The 13952-nt window shown below is 43.8% G+C and overlaps 1 protein-coding gene across 2 annotated transcripts in view; it reads left to right on the forward strand.

The window, feature by feature from the left end:
- Window positions 1-12243: 12243 nt before the first annotated feature.
- The window catches only part of LOC115184562 (macrophage mannose receptor 1), a 72602-nt gene continuing 70893 nt past the window's right edge, over window positions 12244-13952 (forward strand). For both annotated transcript variants that reach the window (XM_029745428.1, XM_029745429.1), the window contains exon 1: window positions 12244-12666. In XM_029745428.1, coding sequence (XP_029601288.1) covers window positions 12600-12666 — 67 coding nt within the window. In that variant the 5' untranslated portion in view covers window positions 12244-12599. The remainder of the gene's footprint in view (window positions 12667-13952) is intronic.

Consider the following 13952-nt stretch of genomic DNA (forward strand, 5'->3'; position numbering starts at 1 on the left):
TTCACCGGCCCACAGGCGTGAGCACCCTACCTTACCCAACCCACAGCAGATTTTTGTATTTAGAGCACAGCCCTGCACCGGTGGCTGGCAACCCGTTAATGATCCTTCCGCAGGTTCACCTATGGAAACCTTGTTATGACTTTTACTTCCTCTAGATAGTCAAGTTTGATCGTCTTCCCAGTGCTCCACCAGGGCCGTGACCGACCTCGGCAGGGCCAATCCAAGGACCTCACTAAACCATCCAATTGGTAGTAGCGACGGGGGATGTGTACAAAGGGTAGGGACTTAATCAACACAACTTGAGTCAAATTAAGTTGCAGGCTCCACTCCTGGTGGTGCTCTTCCATCAATTCCTTTAAGTTTCAGCTTTGCAACCATACCCAAAGACTTTGTTTCCCGGAAGCTGCCCAGCGGATCATGGGAATAACGCCCCCGGATTGCTAGTTGGCATCGTTTATGGTTGGAACTAAAACAGTATCTGATCGTTTTCGAACCTCCGACTTTCGTTCTTGATTAAAACTTCATTGGGATAGGGGGCAGCATTGGGAAGTTTGGATGAAAAGTGTGTCCAGAGTATATTGCCTGTTACTCAGGCCCAGAAGCTAGGAAATGCATATAATCGGTCAATTTGGATAGAAAACACTCTAAAGTTTCCAAAACTGTTACAATAATGTCTGTGAGTATAACAGAACTCATATGGCAGGCAAAAACCTGAGAAAAATCCAACCAGGAAGTGGGAATTTTGAGGTTTGTAGTTTTTTAAGTGAATGCCTATCCAGTATCCTGTGTCTGTGGGGTCAGATTGCACTTCCTAAGGCTTCCAGTAGATATCAGCAGTCTTTAGAAGTTGTTTCAGGCTTCTATTGTGAAAGGGAGAGAATAAAACCACTGAGAGTAAGTGGCTCAGCTGAAAGCCATGAGTTGTTTATTGCGCGTGGCCATGAGCGCGACTAATGAAAACAGTATTATCCGGTTGAAATATTATTGAATATTTATGATAAAAAGATCATAAGGATTGATTATGCTGGCACCAGACTTGCCCTCCAATGGATCCTTGTTAAAGGATTTAGAGTGTACTCATTCCAGTTAGAGGGCCTCGAAAGAGTCCTGTATTGTTATTTTTCGTCACTACCTCCCCGAGTCGGGAGTGGGTAATTTGTGCGCCTGCTGCCTTCCTTGGATGTGTCAGCTGTTTGTCAGGCTCCCTCTCCGTAATTGAACCCTGATTCCCCATTACACGTGGTCACCATGGTAGGCACAGTAAGGGAAGACCCCCTCCAAATAGACAAAAATGAATGGGAACATATTAGCACTGTACAAATCATACACCCAATGGACAATACCACCCAATTTTGTCCACATTCATCCAAATCATATTGCAAATTTCATATGGCAAATGCCAAGTGTCACACCCCAAAAATCCTATAGGTGGCGAGCACGCTCCACTGTGAATTTTCATATTGCAAATGTCAACACCCAAGAGTCAAATTTTGAAAAAGTGAATAAAAAAAAGTGCTTTCTGCGTAGCAATGATAGGAGAGACCATGTGAGGATATGACAGAGCCAAGTGACTTGGTGTATAGCGAGAATAGGAGAGGGCCTATTTAAAGACAAGACTCTCGTTAATCTAACCACACTGTCCGATTTCAAAAAGGCTTTACAACGAAAGCAAAACATTAGATTATGTCAGCAGAGTACCCAGCCAGAAATAATCAGACACCCATTTTTCAAGCTAGCATATAATGTCACATAAACCCAAACCACAGCTAAATGCAGCACTAACCTTTGATGATCTTCATCAGATGACACACCTAGGACATTATGTTATACAATACATGCATGTCTGTTCAATCAAGTTCATATTTATATCAAAAACCAGCTTTTTACATTAGCATGTGACGTTCAGAAAAAGCATACCCCCCGCAAACTTCCGGGGAATTTACTAAATTACTCACGATAAACGTTCACAAAAAGCATAACAATTATTTTAAGAATTATAGATACATTACTCCTCTATGCACTCTATATGTCCAATTTTAAAATAGCTTTTCGGATTAAGCACATTTTGCAATATTCTAAGTACATAGCCCAGCCATCACGGGCTAGCTATTTAGACACCCACCCAGTTTAGCCTTCACCAAAATCACATTTCCTATAAGAAAAATGGTCTTACCTTTCCTGTTCTTCGTCAGAATGCACTCCCAGGACTTCTACTTCAATAACAAATGTAGGTTTGGTCCCAAAAAATCCATTGTTATGTTCCATCAGCGACATTTTATTCGTGCGTTCTAGACACTATCAGAATGGTAAATCACGGTCGTGCGCATGGCGCATTTCGTGACAAAAGATTTCTAAATATTCCATTACCGTACTTCGAAGCATGTCAACCGCTGTTTAAAATCAATTTTAATGCCATTATTCTCGTAAAAAAGCGATAATATTCCGACCGGGAATCTGCAATTAGCTTAACAGCCGAAGGAAAATACTGCACGGGGTCGAATCAGGCACGCGCCTAATTCCATTGTCCTCTAATTGACCACTTGGAAAAGGCGATAATGTGTTTCAGCCTGAGGCTGCCTCGTCATCGTTCATGTTTTTTCCGGGCTCTGAGAGCTTATTGGAGCCGTAGGAACTGTCACATTACAGCTAAGATCCTGACTCTTCAATAAACAGAAGCAAGAACAACAACACCTTGTCAGACAGGGTACTTCCTGCATGAAACCTTCTCAGGTTTTTGCCTGCCATAGGAGTTCTGTTATACTCACAGACACCATTCAAACAGTTTTAGATACTTTAGGGTGTTTTCTATCCATATATAATAAGTATATGCATATTCTAGTTACTGGGTCGGATTAGTAACCAGATTAAATCGGGTACGTTTTTTATCCGGCCGTGTAAATACTGCCCCTTAGCCCCAACAAGTTAAAGTCTTAGACTATTGATACCGACAGAATAATAACAAGTCTTTGATATTAATTACTAGTCTGCAGCTAGGAATTCGGTATCATTGAACGCGAAGACCGACGATACATCTGTCCTATAACGACATTAATGAATGTCACTTTGAAATATCCATTCTAACCGAGAGAGAGAGAGAACACGAGGACAACCTCTCCAACAGAACAAACTTTTCAACAAAGATCCCGACAACACACTGAGCGTAAATATATATGCTGCTCAAAAAAATAAAGGGAACACTTAAACAACACATCCTAGATCTGAATGAAATAAATAATCTTATTAAATACTTATTTCATTACATAGTTGAATGTGCTGACAACAAAATCACACAAAAATAATCAATGGAAATCCAATTTATCAACCCTGGATTTGGAGTCACACTCAAAATTAAAGTGGAAAACCACACTACAGGCTGATCCAACTTTGATGTAATGTCCTTAAAACAACTCAAAATGAGGCTCAGTAGTGTGTGTGTCCTCCACATACCTGTATGACCTCCCTACAACACCTGGGCATGCTCCTGATGAGGTGGCGGATGGTCTCCTGAGGGATCTCCTCCCAGACCTGGACTAAAGCATCCGCCAACTCCTGGACAGTCTGTGGTGCAACGTGGCGTTGGTGGATGGAGCGAGACATGATGTCCCAGATGTGCTCAATTGGATTCAGGTCTGGGGAACAGGCGGGCCAGTCCATAGCATCAATGCCTTCCTCTTGCAGGAACTGCTGACACACTCCAGCCACATGAGGTCCAGCATTGTCTTGCATTAGCAGGAACCCAGGGCCAACCGCACCAGCATATGGTCTCACAAGGGGTCTGAGGATGTAATCTCGGCACCTAATGGCAGTCAGGCTACCTCTGGCGAGCACATGGAGGGCTGTGCGGCCCCCCAAAGAAATGCCACCCCACACCATGACTGACCCACCGCCAAACCGGTCATGCTGGAGGATGTTGCAGGCAGCAGAACGTTCTCCACGGCGTCTCCAGACTCTGTCACATCTGTCACATGCTCAGTGTGAACCTGTTTCCATCTGTGAAGAGCACAGGGCGCCAGTGGCGAATTTGCCAATCTTGGTGTTCTCTGGCAAATGCCAAACGTCCTGCACGGTGTTGGGCTGCAAGCACAACCCCCACCTGTGGACGTCGGGCCCTCATACCACCCTCATGGAGTCTGTTTCTGACCGTTTGAGCAGACACATGCACATTTGTGGTCTGCTGGAGTTCATTTTGCAGGGCTCTGGCAGTGCTTCTCCTGCTCCTCCTTGCACAAAGGCGGAGGTAGCGGTCCTGCTGCTGGGTTGTTGCCCTCCTACGGCCTCCTCCACGTCTCCTGATGTACTGGCCTGTTTTCTGGTAGAGCCTCCATGCTCTGGACACTACGCTGATAGACACAGCAAACCTTCTTGCCACAGCTCGCATTGATGTGCCATCCTGGATGAGCTGCACTACCTGAGCCACTTGTGTGGGTTGTAGACTCCGTCTCATGCTACCACTAGAGTGAAAGCACCGCCAGCATTCAAAAGTGACCAAAACATCAGCCAGGAAGCATAGGAACTGAGAAGTGGTCTGTGGTCCCCACCTGCAGAACCACTCTTTATTGGGGGTGTCTTGCTAATTGCCTATAATTTCCACCTGTTGTCTATTCCATTTGCACAACAGCATGTGAATTTTATTGTCAATCAGTGTTGCTTCCTAAGTGGACAGTTTGGTTTCACAGAAGTGTGATTGACTTGGAGTTACATTGTGTTGTTTAAGTGTTCATTTTATTTTTTTGAGCAGTGTATATTGATTTCAATTGTTCCCGAATGAGTGAGCGTTCATTATAATTATCAACTCTTATCAACCTTTTGTCTAACAAGCCGCCATGCCGGTTTAGCCCACTAGGGCTCATTCCTTTATAATTTCTTTGTAACGATATCTGTTTGTTATGCATTTTTGTGAATTACTTAGTTAGTAAATAAATTATTTTAAGAAAATGTATGTATGGATGACTCATAGTGAAGACTGGGTTTGTGCAGATAACCAACAATTTACGACGTTTGGAATGAGACTGACAAGGTAAACGAATACATCATTAATCAGAAGACTAATGGATCAGATATTATAATATTTGAAAGTTATATTAGGAAATTATAACTTTGTAATCTGAATATTTTCCTTGGTGCCCCGACCTCCTAGTTAATTACAGTTACACGATTAATCAGTTTAATCGCGTAATAATAATTACAGAGAGTTATTTGATAAACATGTCTTCAGTTTTGCAGAATCTCCACATGAGACCTGGACGGCGTCTGAGGACAAAGTGAGGGAAATCATCACTACAGGCCCAGGCCAATAGTTCCTGAGGTTCAAGGACAAGGTAGCTGTTCTGGAAAGAGCCAAGACCTTGAGAGGAACATAATATTTACAAATGTTAAGTTTGCTGAAAATAAACGCAGTTGACAGTGAGAGGACATTTAGATTCAATGGTTGTAAAGGTCTAGAGGTAATAAAGAGATGCTCTGCTTTTTTCAAATCAAATCAAATCAAATTTATTTATATAGCCCTTCGTATATCAGCTGAAATCTCAAAGTGCTGTACAGAAACCCAGCCTAAAACCCCAAACAGCAAGCAATGCATGTGAAAGAAGCACGGTGGCTAGGAAAAACTCCCTAGGAAAAACTCCCTAGAAAGGCCAAAAAACCTAGGAAGAAACCTAGAGAGGAACCAGGCTATGAGGGGTGGCCAGTCCTCTTCTGGCTGTGCCGGGTGGATATTATAACAGAACATGGTCAAGATGTTAAAATGTTCATAAATGACCAGCATGGTCAAATAATAATAATCATTGTAGTTGTCGAGGGTGCAACAAGCACGTCCGGTGAACAGGTCAGGGTTCCGTAGCCGCAGGCAGAATAGTTGAAACTGGAGCAGCAGCATGGCCAGGTGGACTGGGGACAGCAAGGAGTCATCACGCCAGGTAGTCCCGAGGCATGGTCCTAGGGCTCATGTCCTCCGAGAGAAAGAAAGAAAGAGAGAAAGAGAGAATTAGAGAGAGCATATTTAAATTCACACAGGACACCGGATAAGACAAGAGAATACTCCAGATGTAACAGACTGACCCTAGCCCCCCGGCACATAAACTACTGCAGCATAAATACTGGAGGCTGAGACAGGAGGGATCAGAAGACACTGTGGCCCCATCCGATGATACCCCCGGACAGGGCCAAACAGGCAGGATATAACCCCACCCACTTTGCCAAAGCACAGCCCCCACACCACTAGAAGGATGTCTACAACCACCAACTTACCGTCCGAAGACAAGGCCGAGTATAGCCCACAAAAATCTCCGCCATGGCTCAACCCAAGGGGGGCGCCAACCCAGACAGGAAGACCACGTCAGTGACTCAACCCACTCAAGTGACGCACCCCTCCCATGGACGGCATGGAAGAACACCAGTAAGTCAGTGACTCAGCCCCTGTAATAGGGTTAGAGGCAGAGAATCCCAGTGGAAAGAGGGGAACCGGCAAGGCAGAGACAGCAAAGGCGGTTCGTTGCTCCAGCCTTTCCGTTCACCTTCACACTTCTGGGCCAGACTATACTTAATCATAGGACCTACTGAAGAGATAAGTCTTCAGTAAAGACTTAATAAAGGTTGAGACTGAGTCTGCATCTCTCACATGGAGCTCTATAGGAGAAAGCCCTGCCTCCAGCCGTTTGCTTAGAAATTCTAGGGACAATTTTTTGACACCAAACACCAGAAAGCAAGGTCTACAGGCTCTAACTTTGTCTAATCTTGATTATTGTCCAGTTGTGTAGTACAGTGCTGCAAGGAAAGACCTAGTTAACCTGCAGCTGTTCCAGAACTGAGCGGAACATTCTGTTCTTCATTGTAATTAGAGGGCTGATATAAATACTATGCATGCCAGTCTCTCTTGGCTAAGAGTTGAAGAGAGACTGACTGGATCACTTCTTCTTTTTATAAGAAACCTTTAATGTGTTGAAAATCCCAAATTGTTTGCATAGTCAATTTACACACAGATCTGACACACACACTTAACACACCAGACATGCCACCAAGGGTCTTTTCACAGTCCCCAAATCCAGAACAAATTAAATAAAGTGTACAGTACTATATACTGGGGTGGCAGGTAGCCTAGTGGTTAGAGCTTTGGACTAGTAACCGAAAGGTTGCTAGATCTAATCCCTGAGCTGCCAAGGGAAAAAAAATGGTTCTGCCCCTGATCAAGGCAGTTAACCCATTGTTCCTAGGCTGTCATTGAAAATAAGAATTTGTTCTTAACTGACTTGTCTGGTTAAATTAAGGTTAAATAAAAAGAATATAGAGCCCTTATTGCATGGAACTTCCTTCCATCTCAAATACACAGCAAACCTGGTTTCAAGAAATGGATAAAGCAACACGCCTCTCCCCTAATTGACCTAGACAGTTTTTGTGTATGCATTGATATGTGCTTTTTTAAAAATGTATGTAGTTCTGTCCTTGAGCTGTTCTTGTCTTGATGTTTCTGTATAATGTTTTGTGTTTTGTGTGGAACCCCAGGAAGAGTAGCTGCTGCTTTTGCAACAGCTAATGGGGATCCTAATAAAATACCCCCAAAATACCTATACTTGATATATAGCATCTATGGACCAATGTCCCTCAACATTTTCCAGACCTAAAACAATATTGACCAATAAACATTTAGATAGGCGTGACCTGGCACATAAATGCATATAAATCAGACATGGATATTGGTATTGTAACAAAACATGGTACACATGTTCCAAGCACTGTCAAGAATTAACATATGCAAGCAGATTCAGATCGACCAAACGGTGGCACTATAACGGGCAAATTATATCTCTTGATCTGTTTGATTTGATAGCAATAGACACATTTCACTTTACATCTGGTAAGAAGATGAGATTATACATATGCCTTTGTTGACAGGAAACATTTTATTGGGGTAGCGGCTATATTGTGGTTGGGTTATTTTCCGTTGCCAGAACGATACACAACTCAGGGAGTCCAACCAATACACAGTCTCTCAATGTTGTTTCCCAAAGCTAACTTAGCGCTATCAGTCAGGCTAGCTGTCCTCTACTTTACCTACTGGCTTAGAGGTATCAGTCAGGCTTGCTGTCCTCTACTTTACCTACTGGCTTAGAGGTATCAGTCAGGTTAGCTGTCCTCTACTCTACCTACTGGCTTAGAGGTATCAGGCAGGTTAGCTGTCCTCTACTTTACCTACTGGCTTAGAGGTATCAGGCAGGTTAGCTTTCCTCTACTTTACCTACTGGCTTAGAGGTATCAGGCAGGTTAGCTGTCCTCTACTTTACCTACTGGCTTAGAGGTATCAGTCAGGTTAGCTGTCCACTACTTTACCTACTGGCTTAGAGGTATCAGTCAGGTTAGCTTTAAAAAAAAAAGCTTTTTAGTCAATGTTATGAAAGGCCAACAACTGTCAATCTCATGTCAGGATGTTGTGTCTCCAGTACTGATGTTATGTGTCCACCTCAACGCTTTAGACTCACAAAGACAGAGCTGCATCATCGTCCATATCACAGTTAGGCAATATTCAGGCAGACAATTCTAAGAACAACCTATAATGCAGTGGGAAATCAGACGACACATAAAGGAAAGTGATACTGATAGATGAGAGAGCGTCACGCATTTCCTCTGAACTTCTCTGCTGTGTGGGTGGTGTCCCTGTATTATTGGTTGTTCTTAGAATTGCGTTTGCCTGAATATTGCCCAACTGTGGTTTTGATGATAATGCAGCTCTGTCTTTGTGCATCGTAAGTGTTGAAGCAAAGAATCACTACCAATCTACCACTCTATCAATGAATCACTACCAATCTATCAATGAATCACTACCAATCTACCACTCTATCAATGAATCACTACCAATCTACCAATGAATCAGAACCAGTCTTTCACTCTATCAATGAATCAGTACAAATCTATCAATGAATCACTACCAATCTTACAATAAATCAGTACCAATCTATCACTCTATCAATGAATCAGTACCAATCTATCACTCTATCAATGAATCACTACCAATCTATCACTCTATCAATGAATCACTACCTATCTATCACTCTATCAATGAATCAGTACCAATCGATCACTCTATCAATGAATCAGTACCAATCTTACAATGAATCAGTACCAATCTATCACTCTATCAATAAATCAGTACCAATCTATCACTCTATCAATGAATCAGTACCAATCTATCACTCTATCAATGAATCAGTACCAATCTATCACTCTATCAATGAATCATTACCAATCCATCAATCTATCAATGAATCAGTACCAATCTATCACTCTATCAATGAATCAGTACCAATCTATCACTCTATCAATGATTCACTACCAATCTGTCACTCTATCAATGAATCACTACCAATCTATCAATGAATCAGTACCAATCTATCACTCTATCAATGAATCACTACCAATCCATCACTCTATCAATGAATCACTACCAATCTATCACTCTATCAATGAATCAGTACCAATCCATCACTCTATCAATGAATCAGTACCTATCTATCACTCTATCCGTTGAAGCAAATGCTCTGGTGTTAATCATCCTGTGTTATTGGCTTTGCTTTAGCCATATAGACTCATAACAAACAAATGAGAAGATGGTTGATAGTCCTTAAGTTTCCATTGCTGTTGTCCTACATTTCACTGCTGTTTTAGATACTGTAGCGATCCTTGCTATATGAGCCACGTTACAATTCCTACCATGTGGGTTAACCCAATTGGAGCGTTGCAAATGGTGGTTACCTTTCACACCAGCGTCCCAGGTTCAGTTCTCTACCCCACCATTCACTAGAATACTATTGTTCATAAAAAATGGCTTAACATGCCTGAAAACTTGGTTGGCCTTTAAGGACAAGTTCTTACATAGTATTAAAGTAAAAATCTCCAAAGTCAAATTCTGTGTTCCTAAAGGGTTTGTACTGGACCCTGTTGTTTTTGTAGATATGTTATTTATGTTACTGGGAAGGTTCCAGTAGGATAGTAGACCTAGCTGTAGGTCTATAGGTTCCAGTAGGATAGTAGACCTAGCTGTAGGTCTATAGGTTCCAGTAGGATAGTAGACCTAGCTGGTCTATAGGTTCCAGTAGGATAGTAGACCTAGCTGTAGGTCTATAGGTTCCAGTAGGATAATAGACCTAGCTGCTCTACAGGTTCCAGTAGGATAGTAGACCTAGCTGGTCTATAGGTTCCAGTAGGATAGTAGACCTAGCTGTAGGTCTATAGGTTCCAGTAGAATAGTAGACCTAGCTGTAGGTCTATAGGTTCCAATAGGATAGTAGACCTAGCTGTAGTTCTATAGGTTTCAGTAGGATAGTAGACCTAGCTGTAGGTCTATAGGTTTCAGTAGGATAGTAGACCTAGCTGTAGGTCTATAAGTTCCAGTAGGATAGTAGACCTAGCTGTAGGTCTATAGGTTCCAGTAGGATAGTAGACCTAGCTGTAGGTCTATAGGTTCCAGTAGGATAGTAGACCTAGCTGGTCTATAGGTTTCAGTAGGATAGTAGACCTAGCTGATCTTTGTCCTCCTTAGCACTCAGCCAGTTGCTTCTTGTTTTCTGGTGAATCACGTCCCCTCTGTTCTTCCCGTCTTCGAGGGTGCAGGGTGGTGGAGGCCATAGCTCCCTGGGGCCCCATGGTACCACTTCTTCTTTCTCAAACACACACACCCTTCTCTTTCTGTGTGCTCAAGGATGAATCAGAGCTGTCCGCAAGAAATGTTTTAGTAACAGACTAGTTTCACTCCCTGGGGTCAGGGTCAAGTGTGTGTTCCTTAAAGAGTGGTAATTATTAAACAGACAGCTAGCCGTAAGCCAGGCATAGTCTGACAGCTAGCCGTTAGCCAGGTATAGTCTGACAGCTAGCCGTTAGCCAGGTAGTCTGACAGCCAGCCGTTAGCCAGGTATAGTCTGACAGCTAGCCGTTAGCCAGGTATAGTCTGACAGCTAGCCGTTAGCCAGATATAGTCTGACAGCCAGCCGTTAGCCAGGTATAGTCTGACAGCTAGCCGTTAGCCAGGTATAGTCTGACAGCTAGCCATTAGCCAGGTATAGTCTGACAGCTAGCCGTTATCCAGGTATAGTCTGACAGCTAGCCGTTAGCCAGGTAGTCTGACAGCCAGCCGTTAGCCAGGTATAGTCTGACAGCTAGCCGTTAGCCAGGTATAGTCTGACAGCCAGCCGTTAGCCAGGTATAGTCTGACAGCTAGCCGTTAGCCAGGTATAGTCTGACAGCTAGCCGTTAGCCAGATATAGTCTGACAGCTAGCCGTTAGCCAGGTATAGTCTGACAGTTAGCCGTTAGCCAGGTATAGTCTGACAGCCAGCCGTTAGCCAGGTATAGTCTGACAGCTAGCCGTTAGCCAGGTATAGTCTGACAGCTAGCCGTTAGCCAGGTATAGTCTGACAGTTAGCCGTTAGCCAGGTATAGTCTGACAGCTAGCCGTTAGCCAGGTATAGTCTGACAGTTAGCCGTTAGCCAGATATAGTCTGACAGCTAGCCGTTAGCCAGGTATAGTCTGACAGCTAGCCGTTAGCCAGGTATAGTCTGGCAGCTAGCCGTTAACCAGGTATAGTCTGACAGCTAGCCGTTAGCCAGGTATAGTCTGACAGCTAGCCGTTAGCCAGGTATAGTCTGACAGCTAGCCATTAGCCAGGTATAGTCTGACAGCCAGCCGTTAGCCAGGCATAGTCTGACAGCTAGCCGTTAGCCAGGTATAGTCTGACAGTTAGCCGTTAGCCAGGTATAGTCTGACAGCCAGCCGTTAGCCAGGTATAGTCTGACAGCTAGCCGTTAGCCAGGTATAGTCTGACATCTAGCCGTTAGCCAGGTATAGTCTGACAGCTAGCCGTTAGCCAGGTAGTCTGACAGCCAGCCGTTAGCCAGATATAGTCTCACAGCCAGCCGTTAGCCAGGTAGTCTGACAGCTAGCCGTTAGCCAGATATAGTCTGACAGCTAGCCGTTAGCCAGGTATAGTCTGACAGCTAGCCGTTAGCCAGATATAGTCTGACAGCTAGCCGTTAGCCAGGTATAGAGTAGCGTCCCAAATGGCACCTTATTATTCACTATATAGAGTGCCATTTGGGATGCTCCTATTGTGCTGGTTATTGTAGCTAATGAGATGACACGTAGGCTTACTTTACATTGTTGTAATAACCATCTAACCTGTTGGGATGAACAGACATTGGTTAGTGATTTAAATCCTCAATGGCACCCTATTCCCTTTGTAGTGCACTACTTTTCACCAGGGCCCACAGGGTTCTATATCGGAATAGGATGCCATTCGGGGCCCAGAAATTGACTATTGTCTCATGACTTGTGGTCCGCTTAAAATACACAGAACTTATATTTTTTTAACACCACAGTGTTTTCAGCGAATCGTAAACCCTGACATAGTGAGTAAATGTTGGCTGATCGAGGGTGTCAGTGCACCTCCCATTCACCAGAAAAGTGTTGAAATGTCACAACAACATCCATTGATAGAGAAGAAAAAAAGATGTCATGTGACAGAGAACTTCATGGTTCATAAATAGCAGACCCAGTCGTACAGAACACTCCACTCTGCTGTAGGAGGTCTGTATGTCAGGCACAACCCTACTGGGACCATGACAACCATCATGATAACTGTACTGATGCTCTTCATTCAAACCACCCTGGGGGCTCCTGAAACAGGTATGTTGTTTATCTCATTGGTTATTAGTTTACACCTGAAACAGGTATGTTGTTTATCTCGTTGGTTATTAGTTTACACCTGAAACAGGTATGTTGTTTATCTCGTTGGTTATTAGGTTACACCTGAAACAGGAATGTTGTTCATCAATCAAATGTATTTATAAAGCCCTTTTTAATCAGCCAATGTCACAAAGTACTATACAGAAATCCAGCCTAAAACCCCAAACTGCAAGCAGTGCAGATGTAGAAGCACGGTGGCTAGGAAAAACTCCCTAGAAAGGCAGGAACCTAGGAAGAAACCTAGAGGAACCAGGCTCTGAGGGGTGGCCAGTCCTCTTCTGGCTGTGCCAGGTTGAGATTATAACAGAACATGGTCAAGATGTTCAAACGTTCATAGATGACCAGCAGGGTGAAATAATAATAATCACAGTGGTTGTCGAGGGTGCAACAGGTCAGCACCTCAGGATTCAGAGTTAGATACAGCAGGTGCGGTAGAGAGAGGGAGTCAAAAACAACAGGTCTGGGACAGGTAGCACATCCGGTGAACAGGTCAAGGTTCCATAGCTGCAGGCAGAACAGTTGAAATTGGAGCAGCAGCAGCACCAGGTGGACTGGGGACAGCAAGGAGTCAGTGACTCAACCCACTCAAGTGATGCACCCCTCCTAGGGACAGCATGGAAGAACACTAGTAAGCCAGTGAGTCAGCCCCCGTAATAGGGTCAGAGGCAAATAATCCCAGTGGAGAGAGGGGAACCAGCCAGGCAGAGACGAGGGCGGTTCGTCGCTCCAGTGCCTTTCCGTTCAGCTTCGTATCCCTGGGCCAGACTACACTCAGTCGTAGGACCTACTGAAGAGATGACCAAATCGGAGAGATAGGTAGGAGCAAGCCCATTAATGCTTTGTAAGTTAACAGTTAAACCTTTAAATCTGCCTTAACAGGAAGCCAGTGTAGAGAGGCTAGCACTGGAGTAATATGATCAAATTTGGGGGTTCTAGTCAAGATTCTAGCAGCCATGTTTAGCACTAACTGAAGTTTATTTAGTACTTTATCTCGGTAGCCGGAAAGTTGAGCATTCCAGTAATCTAGAAGTGTCAAAAGCATGGATACATTTTTCTGCATCATTTTTGGACAAAAAGTTTCTGAGTTTTGCCAAGTCCTTAACAATTACAAGCATAGCGAGTGGGCTCCCGAGTGGCGCAGCGGTCTAAGTCACTAGATCTTAGTGCAAGAGGCATCACTACAGTCCCTGGTTCAAATCCAGGCCGTAATTGGGAGTCCCATAGGG

This window comes from Salmo trutta, unplaced genomic scaffold (assembly GCF_901001165.1).
Source record: "Salmo trutta unplaced genomic scaffold, fSalTru1.1, whole genome shotgun sequence".
Classification (NCBI taxonomy): Eukaryota; Metazoa; Chordata; class Actinopteri; order Salmoniformes; family Salmonidae; genus Salmo; species Salmo trutta.